General features: G+C 49.4%; 1 protein-coding gene across 1 annotated transcript in view; it reads left to right on the top strand.

The window, feature by feature from the left end:
- Positions 1-20657, top strand: part of LOC148501794 (peroxisome proliferator-activated receptor gamma coactivator-related protein 1-like) — a 50683-nt gene that overhangs the window by 7005 nt on the left and 23021 nt on the right. The window contains exons 2-6 of the mRNA XM_088449971.1: positions 6873-7013; positions 7241-7393; positions 15807-18921; positions 19019-19072; positions 20326-20383. Coding sequence (XP_088306097.1) covers positions 6873-7013; positions 7241-7393; positions 15807-18921; positions 19019-19072; positions 20326-20383 — 3521 coding nt within the window. The remainder of the gene's footprint in view (positions 1-6872; positions 7014-7240; positions 7394-15806; positions 18922-19018; positions 19073-20325; positions 20384-20657) is intronic.

Genomic DNA, 20657 nt, shown 5'->3' with positions numbered 1-20657 from the left:
GCTGCTGCCACTAGTTATGACATTGACGATAAAATGCCATCAACGTCATCTGCCAAGGCCTATGCCCAATGTCAGTAGAGGACATATAAAATCCCAAATGACAAAGTTCAGGAAAATGACCTTAAAAAAATTAATTTAAATCATCTGAGGAGAAACGTAAACTTGCCAATATGCCATTTACGACACGGAGTGGCAAGGAACGGCTAAGGTCTTTCCCTATGTTCATGACTAGTGGTTCAGTGTCACATGACGATGGAAGCCCTCCTCCTCATGCTACAAAAATCAAACTAGTTAAGCTGGCAAAAGCACAGCGAAGAACTGTGCGTTCTAAGAAGATATCACAAATCCCCAAGGAGAGTCCAAGTGTGGTGGCGGTTGCGATGCCTGACCTTCCCAGCACTGGACGGGAAGTGGTGGCTCTTTCCACCATTTGCACGCCCTCTGCAAGTGCTGGAAGGAGCACCCACAGTCCACTTGCTGATATTCAAAATGAAGATGTCACTGTTGAAGTACAACAGGATGAGGATATTGGTGTAGCTGGCGCTAAGAAGGAAGTTGACTAGGAGGATTCTGATAGTGATGTGGTTTGTTTAAATCAGGCACCGGGGGAGACAGTTGTTGTTCGTGGGATGAAAAAGCCCATCACGGTCATGCCTGGGCAGAAGACCAAACATTCCACCTATAATCCGGACAACAACTGTCTTGCCATATGTACCATATGTAAAGGTGAAATAAGTAGGGGTAGGGACGTTAACCACCTAGGAAGATCCTCCCTTATGTCACCTGCAGCGCGTTCATAAAAAGTTACTGTCAAGTTCAGAAACTTTGGCTAAGACCGTAAGCAGTCCAGGGACACCTAAATCCCTTTGTCCTGTTGTATCCAAGCACCTGCAAACCACACAGTCAACTCCCTCCTTGTCAATTTCCTCCTTAGTCAGGATCGGAGTAGTCCTGCAGGCCATGTCACTGGCATGACTGACTCTCCTATCCGGGATTCCTCCGGAGGATCCTGCATTGCTACGCCTACTGCTGCCGCTGCTGCTGGGAGTCGTTCATCATCCCAGAGCGGAAGTAGGAACACCACTACTCTTACTAAACAATTGACCCTCCAACAGTCCTTAGCGAGGAGGATGAAGTACGACAGCAGTCATCCTGAAACAAAGCGGATAACTGAGGCCTTGACAGCTTTGTCGTTGTTAGATGTGCGCCCGGTATCCGCCATTAGTGCAGTGGGATTTAGACAATTGATGGAGGTAGTGTGTCCCTGGTTCCAAATCCCATCTAGGTTCCACTTCACTAGGCAGGAGATAGAGAATGTACAGAGACGTCAGAAAAAGTGTCCTCAGTGACCTAAAAAAATGCGGTTGTACCCAATGTCCACTTAACCGTGGACAGGTGGAACAGGGCAGACTAAGGACTATATGACGGTGACAGCCCACTGGGTAGATGTATCACCTTACGCAGCAACAACAGCAGCGTCACCAGTGGCAGCATCTCAGAAACGCCAGCTCGTTCCAAGGCAGGCTACGCTGTGTATCACCGGTTTCAGTAAGAGGCACACCGCTGACAACCTCTTAGAGAAACTGCGGGAAATCATCGCCCAGTGGCTTACCCCACTTAGACTCTCCTGGGGATTTGTGATATTTGACAACGCCACCAATATTGTGTGGGCATTACATCTGGGCAAATTCCAGCACGTCCCATGTTTTGCTCATACAATAAATTTGGTGGTGCAGAATTTTCTGAAAAACGACGGAGTGCAGGAGACGCTTCTGTGTGGCCCGAAAAGTTTCTGCCCACTTTCGCCATTCAGCGACTGCGTGCCGAGGACTGGAGCGCGATCAAACAGTCTTGAACCTGCCCTGCCATCACATGAAGCAAGAGGTTGTGACGCGGTGGAACTCAACCCTCTATATGCTTCAGAGGATGGAGGAGCAGCAAAAGGCCATTCAAGCCTATACATCCCCCTGTGACATAGGCAAAGGAGGGGGTATGCACCTGACTCAAGCGCAGTGGAGAATGATTCCCGTGTTGTGCAAGGTTCTCCAGCCCTTTGAACTTGCCACACGTGAAGTCAGTTCAGATGCTGCCAGCTTGAGTCCGGTCATTCCCCTCATCAGGCTTTTGCAGAAGCAGCTGGAGAAAATGAAGGAGGAGCTAAGACTGAGCGATTCCGCTTGGCATGTGGGACTTGTGGATGAAGCCCTTCATTCGCTTTGCCAGGATTCGAGGGTGGGCAGTCTGTTGAAATCAGACCACTACATTTTGGCCACCGTGCTCGATCCTAGGTTTAAAGCCTATGTGGTGTCTCTTTCCGGCCGACACAAGCCTGCAGAGGTGCAATGCCCTGCTGGTGAAAACACTGTACGCTGAAGCGGAACGTGACACGTCAACAGCTCCTTCATTTTCTCCCGCAACTGGGGCTGCCAGGAAACAATTAGGTATCCTTAGCAACCCGCTGGCGGTGATGCAGGGCAGGCAGGACCAAGTTTGGACATCTGGTCCAGACTGAAGGACCTAGTAACAATTTCTGACATGTCTACTATCACTGCATATGATACTTTCACCATTGACAGAATGGTGGAGGATTACATCGGTGACAGCATCCAAGTAGGCATGTCAGACAGTCCGTACCTGTACTGGCAGGAAAAAGAGGCAATTTGGAGGCCCCTGTACAAACTGGCTCTATTTTACCTGAGTTGCCCCCTCTCCAGTGTGTACTCCGAAAGAGTGTTTAGTGCAGCTGGGAACCTTGGGCCTGATTCAGACCCACTCGCGAGCGGCTGTCCGCTCGCAAGTGGGTCGATGTTATGCACTGAGCATGCGCCCGATGGAGGGAGCTCCGTCGTGCGCATGCGCCAGACGCGACGAGCGAAGGAAAGTCCTTCGCTCGTTGTGTCCGATCAAAGGGGGCGTGCTGTCAATGTTGATTGACAGCACGCCCCCTTTGGTGGGCGTGCCGGGGGCGTGCCTCCCTGACGGGGGCGTTCCCACGGGAACGCCTCCCGTCAGAAGCCGGCCCACTGACATCACTAGTGATGTCAGTGGGAGTGATTTTGGCTCTGATAGAGCCAAAATCACTCCGGAGCTTGCGGTTGAAAACCTCAACCGCAGGCTCCGGCTCGCAATTTCGATGGTCGCGATGGTCTCGACCATCGCGGCCATCACAAAGCACGCTCGTATAGCCTGTGGGTGGTGACCCACAGCTATACGAACGTCCAGGAGGACGCTCCATGAAAATGGAGCCCGGCCCTCATTCAGAGCGTGCGCTCTGCTCAGAGCGTACGGCTCTGAATGAGGGCCCTTGTCAGCTAAAGGTTTAGGAGGTTGCTTCCACAAAATGTGGAGAAGATGATCATCAAAATGAATTATCAATTCTTCCTGGGAGACTAGCCTCCAGAACGTACAGAGGGACCTGGGGTGCTGGTTTCCAGCGGGAACGACTTAATACTCTGTGAGGATGTACACAACACTGAAGAGGATGAGGACGACATTTTGCCTCCGTAGAGCCAGTTTGTGCAGGGACAGATTAATTGCCAGCTTGTTTTGTGGGGGCCCAAACGAACCAATCATTTCAGCCACAGTCGTGTGGCAGACACTGATGCTGATATGATTGGTTTGTTAAAGTTTGCATGTCCTGTTTATACAACATAAACTATTTTTTCTTTGCATCATGTACTGTTTGGGACCTAGTTTTTCAAACTGCCATCCTGTCTGCCACTGCAGTGTCACTCCTAGATGGGCCACGTGTTTGTGCCGCCCACTTGTCGCTTAGCATAGTCATCCAGCTACCTCGGTGCAACCTTTTGGCCTAAAAACAATATTGTGAGGTGTTCAGAATAGACTGGAAATGAGTGGAAATTAAGGTTATTGAGGTTAATAGCATAGCAACATAAAAACCCACGAATTCTGTGATTTTAGTTGTTTTTATGCTTTTTTTTCCAAAAAAATACAGATCCAAAACCCAGAACCCAAAACACGGAAGGGTGGTTTTGGCAAAACCAATCCAGATCCAAAACACGAAGAAAGATCCAGATCCAAAACAGGAAAAGTGGCCGGTGCACACCCCTAGTTTGGATAGTTGAGTACTTGCTGGTCTAGGAAATTTATATAAATGTACAAATAAAATGGGAACCAGTCTGCACCAAATCCGTGGCTTTTTATGTGAGGGAATTCTCCAACGATTTCTGGAGAAATAAATTCTTTATCTGGACTTTACTGCTCTAGACCTTGTATGCCACGTTCCATAGCACAAACCATGATGGATCTTTTCTTTACTAGAATATTTACACTGGGAAATGTATATATTCTCCTGGATTGTGTCTGTAATGTCACTGAAGATTCTTTTGCTACTGTGATATGAAAGCAATAACTGATTTGTTACAAAATTTCCAAGTTTCCCTTGAGAAGCTAATGCTGGCCATATACTGGACGATTTTTCACACGATTTGGGCAATTACAGGTTAGACAGACCAATCTTATGAAAATAGCTGTATTTTGTGTCTTCTGTAACCCCCGATGCGCGTCCCTGCCTTCGTCTAGTTGGATCGCAGATCAAATGGTTTTGCAGAGAGACCTATGATCTTTCGAGTACAACCTGATTCACTTCTATGCATCTTATCATATGATCTTACTGATCAATCGTACACCATTTGACCACATCTTATGAAGAATTTCAAGGGAAATCGTACAACTGATCTTACCAACTTTGAATCTCACCGTGTATGGCCACCTTTACAGTGATAAAGTCATCAGTCCTCGTCGTCCTTTGTATGTGGTGGAATTAATTTTTCGTAATGGGCGCCCGACTGAGTAATTTCAGTTGGTGCTCCGATCGGGCGCCCAGATTTCTGCTCTCGCCTTCCTGAGGTGGTGAGCAGAAATCTGCGTAGTGTCTGGATACATTTCGGCGTGATTAGTTATGGGCGGCTCTCCAGATTGAAGTAACAATTGAATCCAGTGCCCATTGCTTATAGGCGCGTAAAGAACCATTGTGTCTGTTCTATGTTAGCTGTTTAGCTGATGGGATGGTGAAGCACATCTCATTTATTTGGTGCATGACTTCTTGTGTTTCCTGTGTAACCTGTAGTACCTGTTTCAGCTATTGGATGTACACACCTGGACTAATGTAATAAGATTTCTTGGGCTGCGGCAGGGAACAGTTGTGTTCTGTAGTGCTTGATACCATACTTGTCTGTATGTCTTTTCTCTTTGGGCACTTTCTTGGTGTCTCTAGCCCAATGGTGGGCATCAGGCTCCAAATATGCACTTTCAGCCCCAGCTCTGTCTTGCCCTGTCGGATCTGTTGTAGCTTGTAATGCTTGTTTAAATGCCTGCTGATCTTTTATTACAGGTGATCTTTTATTGTTTAGATGTATTAACTTACTGTTAATAGTGACCTAAGGACCTTTTTTAAAGTTAGTGGGCTGCTCAATCCGCCCCCCGAAGTGGATCAGGCTGCCTATCACCACATCGCATATTTTTATAGCTGGCATAATTGCGTTTTTTAAGTAGCAAATATTTTCTAAATGAATGTGTCACTTAAAGGTGCGTACACACTGGGCGATAAAGTGGACGACTGAACGATAACGATATCGTTATCGTTCAGTCGTCCACTTTATCGTCCATTTTTAAGCCCAAAAAGATGAATGATGACGACGACGCGCGTTCCCGCGGGTCGTTCGTCGTCATCGTTCATCGGGCTGACATGCAGGCCAACCTGACGATCTCGTCAGGTTGCTGCATGTCAGGGAATGGGGGAGAGAGCCCGGCGCTGAACGATATCGTTAATGATATCGTTCAGCGGCTGTGCTCAATGTCATGAACGACACTGAGCACAGCCTGCCGGGGACACACTACACGATATCGCTCAGGGAGCATATCGTGTAGTGTGTACCCACCATTAGGGTAACCTAGGAGCTTCAGATTATCAATCTCTATCAGGTTCCACCAGGACAGGGTTCTAAAGGTGTAAGATTTGCATTCGCTGTATGTAATGAAATGAGATGTTAGGTTTAATTATAAACAAATGCAGAGAAATTCCAGGGTAACCCTGAACAATGTTTTCTACGTTTTTTTTTTTTTATGTGATTCAAATTTAGGGCCGTATTCAATTAAACGCGAAAAGCCGTTTTCGGTCAAAGTTTCACCGATCGCCGTATTCAATTCCACATACTTTTCATGGACGCGAAAATGCAATGTAGTAGGCAAAAAAGATTTGCCTATGAATCGGTGGTTAAAAAAAGTGCAGAATTGTGGTTTTGGGGTGCAAACGTCGGGAAACCACTCAGCACCCTTAGGACAGCCCCCAAAGCATAACTGCGTTAAAAAAACACTAAAAATAATGAACACCCCCAAATAATGATGATGAAAAAAAATCAGTCGGGGTACAAACTTAAAAACTAGCAAACTAAGATTTTGGGGGGTCTGCAAGTATGGGTGAGGGTTTTTTTTTTTTTTTTTGATTGCCGGTGCTCGCTGAAGGTGCGTTTTTAAAACTTCACTTTTGCGATTTTTAACCATGCACCCGTTTTCATGTACCCTAAATTTGCTGGGACTATTTTTCTCCCAAAAAACCTGCTAAATGCGATTCTTCACCACTTGTGCAAAGACGCTAATTAGCAGCTATTGAGCGCATTTAAGTAACCCAAATACCTTCAGCAGGGCTGTTCGGGGGGCCACTAGATTGATCCCCAATGTTAGTGCATCTTTTGGGGGGTGTCAGGCTAATTTCCCCAAATCTAACGGCACTTTTCGCCTCCGTTTTGCTGGGTCCCATCAAATCCACTGTACCGCTATCTGAATTGCATCTGCTTGTAGTCATTTCAAATATTGCACATTAATTCCTAACCACAAGAGCTATTATATTACAGTGTCACGACCTGGAGGATGACGACACCTCTGACGGCCTCTCGGACCTCGCCCTGGACGCGGGAGGGATACTGGGAACCTTCCATGGTTACATTGACAGCTCACTCATTTCCATCATTGATGATACTGGTGCCCTGGCCGAGGTATGACACAGTCAATGGTCCCACCTGATTTCATGGTTTCATTTATATCTCGGACACGCGCTCTTTATCCCTTGCCTTCGCGCAAGTTACTTGAGTTATGTTCATTAAATGTTCTTGACTACAGATTAGATGTAGAGTCCATGAAGGCAAGCGATGTAGTCTATAATGAAACGTAGAATTTTCCGGTATCTGCTCATGTTTGTAAAAGTGACTTTCCTGTCTTGAAGAACAAAGGCCACCTGGATGAGGCGAATGAGCTGAGTCTTCTCACTGCTCTGACGGAGATTCTGGACAATGCAGACGATGAGAATATGTCCCCCTTCGACACGATTCCCGATACAGAACTGCTGGTGTCATCAAGGTGTCGCGATATTGGTTCTGTAAGTCTGTCGTGGTTTTTGTATTAATATTTCTGCTCATATAATAACCTGCAGAGAAAATAAAAATGTGTATTGCTTTTGTTTTAGCCTGAATTTAATTTCTTGCATAAAAGTTACCTTTTGGGAGCGATTTTGGGCAGCCAACATAGGGGGGCGATTCAATGCTATTTGGAAAGCACTGGGAATGAGTTCCTGGGGCTATTCAAGTGACGCGCTGTTAAGGCCGACTACAGAATTTCTGCGCTCACCCTCCTGAGGTGCGAGCAGAAATCCGACTTAAGCGCCGGTCACGATGCTGTTTTCTGGCTTAGCGCTGCGCTAACAGCGTAGCTGCCGGCACTTTAGTCGGAGAACGCTGGTTAGCGCGACTGAACAGGTGCGGTAAGCAGCATCTCCCGTCTATGTACATAGCGCGATTGGGACAATTATATAGCTCTGGGAACTCCTCCTTTCTACTTCAGGGTCCATAGGGGGTCCACAGGGTTGACCTTGGGGTATAGCTGGATCTGGATCCACGGGCACCACGCAGTTAAAGCTTTGCTGCTCCCAGGATGCACTTGGGTCCGTCCTCCTCTATACCCCGCCCCGGCCACAGGCACCTCAGTTTTAGTTGGTGCCCGGCCAGAGTCGGGTCACCCTGTCGCAGTGGGGCTGCAGGAGCAGCCCCTAAGCTTTATTTTAAAAGAGAAATTTTTTATTTTTTTCTACTTTTTTTACACTGTTAGAGCGGCAGCATCAGACTGTCCTTTAGGACGTCCACGCTGCCGCTCCTTCTCCCCGCTGGCGCCGCGACGCCAGTACAGCTCTGGGGATCGCGGCGGGACCCCAGAGCCTGTACTAGCCGGGCTCTGGGGACTCCCTTGACTGCTGCCGGACGCGACGGGGATCAGGTAAGCCGCGGGTCGCCGCGTGCGGCGGCCCGCGGATACTTCAATGCCGTCAGGAGCCTCCGGTCTCTGGGGACAGACCGGAGGCGCTAGCGGCGGCGGCGGGCTCCCCCTCAATTGAGGAATACCCCGCGTGTCCGCTAGACCACCAGGGTATCAGGCTGGTAGCGGGACCGGCAACCCGGGGGTTAATTGCTAGCCAGGGGAGGCAGCCTTCCCTGTCTAGCGGCTCCTCCCCTCAGCTCAGCGCGCCTTTCAACTAGGAGTCTGGCGTCGCTGAGCTGCTCTTATCTCTCGGCCACTCCTCCTCTGAGGTCTCCGGCGGCCATCTTTACTGGCACATCGCAGACTCCCAGGCGGTATCAAGTGGACCGGTCCCCCTGTGTACCTCTCCCCTGCTAAAGGACAGTGTACACAGCGCTATAGCCCTCCCAGACACTGAATCTGGGCGGTTGATTGTAGCGGAAGGTGCAGTGAGTATAACTTTTCTGCATTGTATGTGACTATTGCTAGTGCTGCCTGTCTGTGACTTATTCTCCTTTACTGTCAGCTTATACCTATCCCTTTCCTTCTCCTACGGCCCGGCAGGTGTGTGGGGGAAGGGCGTTTTTCTGAGACCCTCACTTATATAAAACACGTATTTGTGGGGTCAGTCACATACTGTTGTGTGCTACACAGTACCATATCTGGGCTGTTGTGTCGCATACTGGTGAGTGCGCGGGTGTTAAAACCGTAATTCCTCTCGTGATACCTGTTTCTTGTGATTTACGGTATCGTGTCTGATGAGGAGACTGAGCGCTCTGTGGCTCCTGTGTTATTTTCCTGCAGACGCTGTGCTGCTGGAGTTGATGGGGAGGACTTATCTCAGGATGGTCTGTGCGGGCGGTGCCAGCTGGTACCGGGCCCCTCCAACCCCCCTGTATCACAGGACCCTCCTTGGGCGATGTTTTCACAGGTGCTGGCGTCTATTGCGGACCGGTTATCGGTCCCATCAGCGGTCCCTTCTAGGGCGTTACCGCAGCCCACCATCCCCCATTCCCCGAGGGTTCCACAAATGTTGCGGTCTTCCCCCGGGGCCCAGACTGTGGGTCCTTACTCGGGACTGCCTGTGTATGTGCAGTCTTCCCCAGGGACGTGTCAGTCTGTAGTGCCTTTGCAGCCTCCGCCTTGGGTGGATGTTCTATCCAGCTCCGTACAGAGTCTGGCGGCTTCATCCTCGGCGTTTCAGTCCATGTTGCAAGGTGATGTGCCACCAAGGGTGTCTAAACGTCCGGTTGTGAGTTCACTAGCTGCGCAGTTGTCGGACTCGGAAGTGTCCTCAGATGATGGAGAAATCCATGAGGACTCTGACTCTGATGTCATGGGGCAGGAGGTGGAAGCTAAGTCCTCCATTAATGTTCCAGCCTTAGTTAGGGCGGTGCGGGCTATCCTACATGTTGAGGATGATGCGCCGGCTCCTAGGTCGAAGTTTCCTAATTTTAAAAAGGCCAAGGTGACCTCAACTGTGTTCCCCCTGTCTGATCAATTATCGGATCATATGGCGGCGGCCTGGCAATTACCTAGTAAGAGGTTCCATCCACAGAAGAGGTTGGCGGCGAACTATCCTTTTCCTGAAGCTCATTGCAGGAAATAGGAAACTCCGCCGGCGGTGGATTCCCACGTTACCCGCTTGATCAAAAGCGCGACGTTGCCATTGCCGTCTATCTCCTCTTTGAAGGATCCCACGGACAGGAAGGTGGAGACTTGTTTAAAGTCCATTTATTCTCTTTCCGGGGCGGTGGCTCGCCCGTCCATGGCTATCTCCTGGGTGGCTAAAGCCATTGAGGCATGGGCCAATGCCTTGGAGGATACCTTTCCTGATGAGGCTCCGGATATCCAGAGAGCGTTAGTGGGACAGATGCGGGATGCAGCTTCCTATATTGGGGAAGCGTCTTTGGATGCCAGCCTGCTCACTTCTAGGGTGTCGGCTGCAGCGGTATCTGCTCGGCGCTCCCTGTGGCTGAGGTCCTGGAGGGCTGATGCAGATTCAAAAAAGGGTCTGGAGGCCTTGCCTTTTAATGGTGATTTACTATTTGGTCCGGATTTGGACAGAATAGTGGATACTTTGGCTAAGTCCAAGTCGGCTTTTCTCCCTTCGGCCTCTGCGCCGGCTAAAGTGAGGAGCTCTGCCTTTCGGTCCTTTCGGGTTCAGGGTAAGGCCAAGGGCCAGTCCTTCCCGAGACATTCGGCGACCAAGGCCGCACCCAAGCCCAAGAAGCAGGCATGGAGTGCTCGACGCCCTTCTTCCAAGCAGGAGGATAAGCCTGCTGCCTGATGGGACGGGCCTCTCTCTGGGGGACCCCAGAGTGGGAGGCCGACTTCTCCAATTCGCCCAGTGTTGGCACAATACCACCACGGATGCCTGGGTTCGAGAAGTAGTCTCTCAGGGGTACGCCCTGTCTTTTCGGTTCAGGCCGCCCCACCAGTTTTTCTGTACGAGTCCTTCTCTGGACAAGACCAAAGCTGGTCAGATTCAGGTAGCTATAGAATCCTTGCTACAAGCAGGGGTCATTGTTCCCGTTCCGCAGTCTCAGCGCGGGACGGGGTACTATTCTACTCTGTTTCTGGTACAGAAACCCAATGGTTCTCATCGCCCTATCCTGAATTTGAAGTCTCTGAACAGATACCTCAGAGTTCCCAGGTTCAGGATGGAAACGTTACGTTCCATCATTCTGGCGATGGAACCCGGGGATTATATGGTCTCCCTCGATATCCAGGACGCCTATCTCCATGTGCCCATAGCACCGGCACATCAGCGGTATCTGAGGTTTGCTATCCTGAACCATCACTACCAATTTCGGGCGTTGCCTTTTGGCCTTTCCACGGCTCCGAGGGTGTTCACCAAGGTGATGGCGGTTATGGCTGCCCACCTTCGGGGTCAGGGTCTACGTCTGTTGCCGTACCTGGACGATCTTCTGCTGCTGGCGAGCTCCCCGGAGGTGCTTCTTCGACATCTCCACCTGACCATTGCTTGTCTTCAAGCACACGGGTGGTTGATAAACTGGAAGAAGTCCTCCCTGATTCCATCACAGCGGATGGTTCATTTGGGAGCCATGCTGGATTCTCGTCAGTAGCGGATTTTCCTGACTCCCTGCAGCTGCGGATACACAGTTGCCTGAGCAGTTGCCGCCTGTCGGTCCATTCAGCTATGAGAGTTCTGGGGTCCATGGTGTCGACATTCGACATGGTGGAATTTGCCCAGTTCCATTCCCGGCCCCTGCAGGCGCTGATTCTATCGGAATGGAACGGGTTACCTCACCGGATCCGCTCTCAGATGCTGGTGTTGTCCGCGGAGGTTCGGCAGTCTTTGGCTTGGTGGCTTCAGACGGTGCATCTGGTCGAGGGGCGCCCCTTTTGGATCCCGGACTGGGTCCTGCTCACGACGGATGCCAGTCTTCGGGGTTGGGGGGCAGTGACCGGCTCATTATCGCTTCAGGGTCGTTGGTCCGCGGAAGAAGCACTTCTCCCCATCAACATCCTGGAACTGCGGGCTGTGTACAGGGCCCTGCAGTCGTCCGGCCCCGCTCTTCACGGAAGGGCGGTTCAGGTGCAGTCCGACAACGCTACCACGGTGGCGTACATCAACCACCAAGGGGGAACTCGCAGTCGGGCAGCAATGTCGGAGGTGTCTCGCATTCTTGCTTGGGCGGAGTGTCATGTTCCAGCGATCTCGGCAGTCTTCATTCCCGGAGTCCTCAATTGGGAGGCGGACTTCCTCAGCCGTCACGATGTGCATCCCGGGGAATGGTCGCTTCACCCAGAGGTGTTTCAGCTACTCGTGGACAGGTGGGGGCTGCCGGAGCTGGACTTGATGGCCTCCCGTCACAATCACAAGTTGCCCGTTTACGGGTCAAGGACAAGAGACGCAGGCGCCTGTCTGGTAGACGCTCTGTCGGTGAAATGGACGTTTCACCTGGCGTATCTGTTTCCTCCGATATCCTTACTTCCTCGGGTTCTGCGGAAATTCAAGCAGGACGGCGGCACGCTCGTGCTGGTGGCTCCGGCGTGGCCCAGACGTCCTTGGTACTCCGATCTGAGGTGCCTCTCCATCGACGCTCCGTACCTTCTTCCTCAGCGTCGGGACCTGTTGTCTCAGGGGCCCTGCCTTTACCCGGATCTGGGTCGGCTGTCTTTGACGGCGTGGCTCTTGAGACAGCCGTCTTGAGGTCTAGGGGTTTCTCCAGTTCAGTGATTGGTACCATGCTTAGGGCACGCAAGCCTGCCTCCGCGCGGATTTACCACAGGGTGTGGCGCACTTATTTTCAGTGGTGTGAATCCAGAAACTATGATCCGCAGGTGTTCCGGGTTTCCAGAATCTTGGAATTTCTTCAATCGGGTTTGGACCTCGGCTTACGCCTGGCCTCTCTGAAGGTTCATGTGTCTGCTTTGTCCGTGTGGTTTCAGCGACGGATTGCTACACTGCCAGATGTTTACACCTTTTTCCAAGGTGTTCTCAGGATCCAGCCTCCCTTCGTGCCTCCGGTGGCTCCGTGGGACTTGACGGTGGTACTGAGGGTCTTGCAGGGTCCTCCTTTTGAGCCGCTTGAGTCGGTGGAGCTCAAGTGGCTGACGTTTAAGACCATTTTTCTCCTGGCAATTGCTTCGGCCAGGAGGGTTTCAGAATTGGGGGCGCTTTCCTGTCGCCCTCCTTTTCTGATTTTTCACCAGGACAGGTCAGTGCTCCGCACGCGTCCTGAGTTTTTGCCCAAAGTGGTTTCAAAGTTCCACATTAATCAGGAACTTGTTGTGCCAGCTTTTCAGTCACCTGATCTTTCTGCTGGTGAGGCTTCCTTGGATGTGGACCGGACTGCTTCGGTTAGGAAGTCGGATTCTTTGTTTGTCCTCTTCGGTTTTCACAAGAGGGGTTGGCCTGCCAACAAGCAAACGTTAGCCCGTTGGCTTCGTTCAGTTATTTGTGAGGCTTATGCGCAGGAGGGTTTACCTGTGCCAGCCTCTGTTAAGGCTCAGTCCACTCGTTCTGTGGGTCCCTCTTGGGCTGCTAGACGTGGCGCCTCCGCTGTTCAGCTGTGTAAGGCGGCTACTTGGTCTTCAATTCAGACGTTTTTGAGGTTTTATGCGTTTGACACCTTCGCCTCTCAGGATGCATCCTTTGGGCGCCGGGTACTCCTTTCAGCACAGGAGCGTCCCCGCCCTTAGTTGAACTGCTTTGGGACATCCCCAAGGTCAACCCTGTGGACCCCCTATGGACCCTGAAGTAGAAAACAAGAGATATGGTAAGAACTTACCTTTTTTATCTCTGTTTCTACGAAGTCCATAGGGTCCACAGGGCGCCCGCCCTGACGCACCTGGCTTCAAATGGGCTGTGTGGCTGGTCACCGGTTTTCCGTCTCCCATTTCTGTGAGTATGGTTTCTTGTGTGTTCCAGTCTTCCTTCTCTCTGTTTAGTCTCCTCCTCCGGCCTTAGCTGCTTACCAACTGAGGTGCCTGTGGCCGGGGCGGGGTATAGAGGAGGACGGACCCAAGTGCATCCTGGGAGCAGCAAAGCTTTAACTGCGTGGTGCCCGTGGATCCAGATCCAGCTATACCCCAAGGTCAACCCTGTGGACCCTATGGACTTCGTAGAAACAGAGATAACAAAGGTAAGTTCTTACCATATCTCTTGATCCTAGCGCTATTCACATCATGCGCTATTCACATCTTGTTGAGTTGAATCGCTCCCATATGCTGACGTTTCTACTTGGCCAGGAGTAAAGCCAAGGGAATGATCCAAATGTCTTTGCTGTGGTCAGCAGATGCCTGTGATACAGGCAAATAGTGGTCGCATTCTGGTATCTCTTACTGCTCTGCCTGATAATGATCCCATTTACTTTCATATATAAATTTCTTGGCATCGTCACGGTGTTTTGGATCACACTCTCCAATATCTGGCCAGTTGCCCAGTATTGACTGATATCACTGTGTATATGACATGCTTTAAAGACTCCTATAATATTGGAGTTGGAGCCATGCAGTATTGTTTGCCCAATCTGTAAGAAGTATCTCATGCTTCATTTGTTCACAATACAGAATAATCAGTTGCTCTCGCTAACTCTGTTGGTTTTGGTGCTCCAGAAGTGAGAATGCCGTTCTTTTAATTCATGGCTACAGATTTCCAATCCAGATCCTGGCTGGTTACTAAGCTGGTGTAACTGGGAACAAAATATAAAAGCAAGTTACGGGGCTCTGCTCGCAGTGGTTGTAGACTTCTAATAGCCCCCATGAATGGTTTTCTGTAGGGAAGTGTTGGGATACAATAGTAGGCACTCTCCAGCGGCGTAGAGGAGGCAGGATACTGTGGGTGGGTTACATCATCTTCTTGGTTACAGTTCCTGTGCCCGTGTTTCTAGTCTGCGCTCACACAATATGATTAAGTGATTTCCTTATTGCAAAGTGGTTCTCATAAAAGCAATGGCTCCCAATTGAAGTCTTTAACTTCACCTAGTGGTACTAAGGGCCTGATTCAGAGCCGCTTGTAAGCGGCCGCTCGTTCGCTCCGAGCGATGTTTGCCCAACTGCGCATGCGTACGGATCGTAATACGCATGCGCAAACCAGTCAGTGCGGCCGAAAATCGTTTGTTCGCTAAATAGCGAATGCCTGCTATTTTGAGTGACAGGAGGAGGCGTATGTGGGTGGTAACAGGGGAAGGTGCTTGAAAACGGGGAGTGGAGATCCAAACGCAGGCGTGCTTAAAGGTCAAAACGGGCGTTTTAAGGGTGTGCATAATTAATACAGCAGCGTCATTGACCACGTCAATGGGTTATTTTATAGCCAGAACTGCTCGCAAGATTGTGGTAGCAAAAACCAACCACAAGAATAGTGAGCAGTTCATACGCTGGTCGATGTACTCGATTAATCTAATAAATAGCGGACATGACGTAGGATGCGAGCGGCCAGGGGGCGTATTTTTTCAAAAAACGAACGCAAGTTTTGTTCGCTCGTTCGGACATAGAGGCGTGAACAGCCCGCAAAGAGCGAATGGTTAATTTGAATAGCCACCCCTATTTTCTGGACGATCGACCGCAAATAGCGTCCGGCTCTGAATCAGGCCCTAAGTTCTGTAGGGTGTCCGCACTTGAGCCCTATTAAGTCGCTTGGGGTCCGGAGTTGGGAAATACTGCACAAATGGGCCAATTGAGGTCAGGGCTGTGTTTAGTTCAACAGTTACAAGTTAAGTCCGATTCGCACTACTTTATCTGGATGTTTAGTCGCGAGAACCGGTATTCTCCAACTAAAGTGCCGGCCGCACTAAGCCGGAAAACGGCCTCGTGGCCGGCACTTTAGTCGGGTTTTTCCGAGAAGAAATCATTTATTCGCGCTGAATTGAAATGGACCAAAAGTTTTGGGGGTTTTTTGTTTGTTTTTTTTAGTTATTTTGCATGGTTAACTTAATTATAAGTACTTTGCTGTATGTATGAATGGGTCATTTTCATATGGCACATGTAAGTTTGTAGAGCTGCGCTGATGCATGTCTTGTGGTTTTCCTTAGATGGACGGCCGCTGCTCCGGCCCAAACTGGGACCTCTTTCCAGACACGGTCAGCTCTACACCAAAAAGGCGCAACAGACATAAAAGTTTAAGAGGATGTTTAACTCGCAATCAACGAAGTGATGGAGAAGATGAAGAGGTTCCAAGCCCAGAGAAAACCCCCAGTGTACTAGCTTTTGACGAAGACTTTTCCATGGAGACCGGAGCTGAGATGAGAGAACTGGAACGCGAGCGGTTCTTGCAGCAGCGCACTCCTTGTATCATTAATACAGAAAATGTTACCCTACATGACTTGGTTAAATACATGCACCCTTACTGCCTACCTGCTATAACCGTGTGCCTAGAGCCTGAAGAAGACGAAAGCCTTTTGGACGATGCTGTGTTTCTTGAGATAGTGTCTGATCAAGGGCAAAGTATAAAAGTACCTGTAATTGTGGAACACCCAGGGGATGTGCTCAGCCCAATGTCTTCAGAAGATGATCTTCCTACACCCGACTCTCCTGGGGAATTGCCTATGAAAACACAGTTGTCACCCGAATCCTCGTCCGAGCAGTGTGTTCCTGAATACGTCAGTCATGGAAAACGTTTGTCTAGTATAGAGAGTTCAATGGATTCTATGAACGGAAATGAGTGTTTGAACAAGGTGATCGCAGTTGTGCCTGTACTAGAGGAAATATCCACTAAACCTTTGGCTACTAATGAAACCGTTGATATACCTTTGGATAATACAAGCAACACCGATGGTTGTAACCCAGACCTGAAGGGAATGATTCCAGATTCTCAGAAGAAGGATGACCCAATGATCCGTGTACCAGTTACCGGCAAGGAAAGGCTGCGATTGAAGGGAAAGAAATCCAGCAAAGATAAACTAATCAATACCACTAAATCAAAAGTTAAAAGTAAAGATAAAGGTGATGGTGAAGACAAATCGCAAGACGTGCCAGATAAGGTAACACCGCAAAGTGCCGCCCAACCTGCCCCAAGCCGCTTGGGTAACCCTGCGTTGCAGGAGTCTGACTGTTTAATGAAAACATTGGAACAGATGAAAAAGGATTCCCAGATGGAAATTCGTTCATCTAAGATGGGTCGCACCAAAGTGAGAACACGAGCAAGCTTAGACAGTACCAAACCTGTGCGAAAAATGGCAGCTGAGGCTTCTAAAGACGTATTTACTTGTACAGAAAAAGAGCAGCCAAATTGTATAAAAGCAGTTGCAGAAGAGGACCATGCAGTAGGCCAAAGTAACAAAAAACCTGATGGAGATCAGAGCTCAGGACCTGATGTGACTCCTGTGTCTGCTGTAAGTGGTGATACAAAGTCTGATGAGGCAAGTGGCCAGGACATGTTTGTTTCTGCAGATCCTGATATCCATTTAAAGGTGAGCTCAAATTTGGAGGAAATGAATTTCTCGACAAGCGAATATCTGAAAGATTGTGATTCCACACTATGTACCAAGGAGGCCAAGCCCAAGTCACTCAGCCTAAGTGAGTATAGGAAGCGTCTTCAACACCGCAAACCAAACCCAGAGCAAGAGAATGAAAATGTGTCCTGCAGTAAATGGCCATCTATTCCCGAGCCCCCAACAGAGTTGGCAGAACTCCCTTGTTTGATTGTACAAACAAAATCAAATAAAATCCCAGCGGAGGAAAACACATCTGTCCCAAATATGGCTGAGGACTCTTCCTCTGAGCTAAATGTTCCTGTAAGTTTAGCTTCTGTCCCATCAAAGTTGGCATTAACGGCTGTGTCCAGTCAGGAGGCTCCACATCTGAAACCAACTGAAGCACCCTGTAGAAATATTGCCGACACTGTTCCTCCACCTCTGGTAGCTTCTCAACAAAATATACCACCACCTTTCTATCCACCCAATTGGCCTACTGTCCCTTCATATCCTGCATATTATCCTGGCATGCCGCCTTTGCCTGTAGTTCCACATTTTCCAAACTGCATGCCACCCATAATACCCATGCAACCACCTCCACCAGTGCTGGGATGGCCTTCATTTCCCCCACCACCTATTGCAGTGGGGCCAGTACATCCTACAAGTTGGGTTTCGGGGCTGCCACCACCTTACTGGTCAAACCCTCAAGTTCCCCCAATGATCCCTGATAACAGCCATATGCAAAGCTCTGCTGAAAGCTTTGCTCCCTCTAGTACAGCGAGTGTCAATGAACTGCCTGCTGAGAAGATGCCCAAAGTAACTCCAGCTCCACCTACAGAACTCAGTAACCACGATGCTGTGCTTGCTAAATGTCAAGCAAACCAAATACCAGTGCAGAAGCTTGAAGATAGCGATATTGGTGCAAGAGAGGCCAGAATCATTAAAACACTAGAAAGTGTTGAGCATACCAAACCTTCATCTCAGCGCTTGGAAAAGACTACATCAAAATTCTGCTCACAAGTATGTCCCAACCTTCAACAGTCTGCTTTACAGTCATCACCTAGCAAAGCTGTCGTGAAAGTCCAGTCTAAACCTCTACCAGATTCCATGAAGGCAAATATTACTGCGCCTGACAAACAATTAACAAACCAGACGGTCTTCAAAATAATGGAAATCTTAAAAAAGGCTCAAAAGCTTGGCTATCGGATAAAGCCACCACTTGCGTCCTCTGTATCTGTGCCAAGTACCTCTCCGGGAGGTGAGATATCTTCTCCCGTGGCTCCACTAAAACCTACTGAGGCTGAGCAGACGATGCTTGCTCAAAAGCTTGGCTATCGGATAAAGCCACCACTTGCGTTCTCTGTATCTGTGCCAAGTACCCCTCCAGGAGGTGAGATATCTTCTCCCGTGGCTCCACTAAAACCTACTGAGGCTGAGCAGACCGTGCTTGCTGGTGTCTGCACACAAGAAGTAAAAACACTTGTATCTGCTAAACCTTCCATTGTTCCTGTTAAACCAAAAGTTGATGTCAACATTACAGCCACCCAATATGACACTTCAGTAGTGGCGGTGGAAGGTAACCCTGTAACGGCCTGTATCCTCCCCAACCAAAGAGCCCAAGAGTCCGGCCTTCATTTACCTGCAGAAGAGGTCTGTGCATCAGGGAAAAGGGTCCAGCCCACTTTACCATCATCCAATCACAGGGAACCGGAGGGGAGTTTCACTTGTGTGTCAGGTAACCTTTGAGGATGGATAGTGTTATGGGAGAGTGTAACGTGTGTTGGTATTTTATACCGCTGCATTGGCTCATCTCCTTTCTCCATTTTATTAAGGTATTGTGGCGTCAGACCTGAGCAGCTTGCTGGAGCAGTTTGAAAAATATGAGGGTAAGTATAATGCACAACAAGAGTTGTGACCTTGGTTACTTTTGTCACAGAGATCAGTGATGCCTAGGCGCGCCCACCCTTGCACTTCTATTTTTCCCAGCGTGACCATAGCCTTAGGGTGTAATGTCTATTCAGCTCACCCACCTTCATGCTTTAAGAAGGGACTTCAGTGAATGAGGGAGGAAAAAAAAGAAAATTTAGGGCCTCATTTAATAACAAATCTTAATACCAGCGGCATATTTCGTGTAGAATCTCAGTGATACTAACAAATATGCCGTTTAAGATTCCTCGCCAGCGTGGTCCAGCGACGTCCTCCTTCTTTGCGGCTTTCTCCTCTCAGCTGCTGGCAGCCTTGCTGCTGTCATGCGAAGCAGTCAATCTGCGTATGAGCAATTCACCCGGTGAGAACTCTGTAATGCCTCTAAGGCTAACCCAGCATTGCAGTCCTTTTGCAGCCTTAATGCTTATTGTTTGATGCAACCCCAATGCTTATTTGCAACGTCAGCATTCACTGTCTGCCGAGAGAATTTTTACCCCTCAGCGAGCGCTCTCCTCTTCAACGTGTTTAGAAACCCGTGTAAAGGTGGGTACACACCTCACCGATATATCTGCAGATCGACTGATCAGCAAATATATCTGCAGCCTGTGCAGAACATAGACTGCCCGATTCGTCGTGACTGACGTCGCAACTGGGCGGGCATTTACATGGGCCCGCCCTATTGAGCTGTCAATCGCCCCCGGCCCGTGCTGCAAGTGTACAGGTCGGCTGACTGCCCGTACACAGCACGGTGCCCCAATAAGTGCAGATATCTGTTCATTGGCCGGGCAGCACAGCCTCCTGATATGTCTCTGAATTACGTCGTTCAGACATGTCGCTGGTACACACTGGCCAACGCACACACGATATGTCGGCCGTTTAATTGAATGCTCAATGTGTCGGCCGGTGTGTACCCAGCATAAGTTCTGCTGGTTTAAGGATTGTTAGCCGTCCCATACAGACAGCTTTTAATTTCCTGTTTATGGCTACTTGAGCACAAGGCGTTTGGCATCTCCAGGCAAATTGTGTTCTGTAATTTATTTTAATTTTATTTTCTAAATGTCGCATCTTCTGATTCCTGTTGTAAATATAAATAATGCAATCAGTTGGTCTGAAGTGATAGTCACAGGCTTCTGATTTGCAGTGGAAAGTGATCTATTTGTGCTGCCTATTACACTCTCAACTACAGTATTACAACAAATGTGATTCTTTGCAGCTAAAGATGAGGATTGCCCCCCTCCCAGTCCTTCTGTTTTGGCTGTAGGAGTCTCTGGGTAAGTGAGTTACTCTACAGCTGCGACTCACTGTGCATGGCAAAAAGCAGGTTTGTTTGGTTTGTTTAGGGCAGTGGTTCCCAAACTGTGCCAGGGTCCCTCGGGGCACTTGCGGGGGTCCCTCGGGGCACTTGCGGGGGTCCCTCGGGGCACTTTCGGGGGTCGCTCAGGTTGGTGGTCCAGCACCAAATCAAATGATTTACGGTTACTGTAATGTAAATATGTGGACAAACAGAAGCTTAACCCTGTCCACAACCACGTTACTGAACCTAAG

Source organism: Taudactylus pleione, unplaced genomic scaffold, assembly GCF_031769625.1.
Source record: "Taudactylus pleione unplaced genomic scaffold, aTauple2 ptg000502l, whole genome shotgun sequence".
Classification (NCBI taxonomy): domain Eukaryota; kingdom Metazoa; phylum Chordata; class Amphibia; order Anura; family Myobatrachidae; genus Taudactylus; species Taudactylus pleione.
This window is presented reverse-complemented; position numbering and strand designations above follow the sequence as displayed.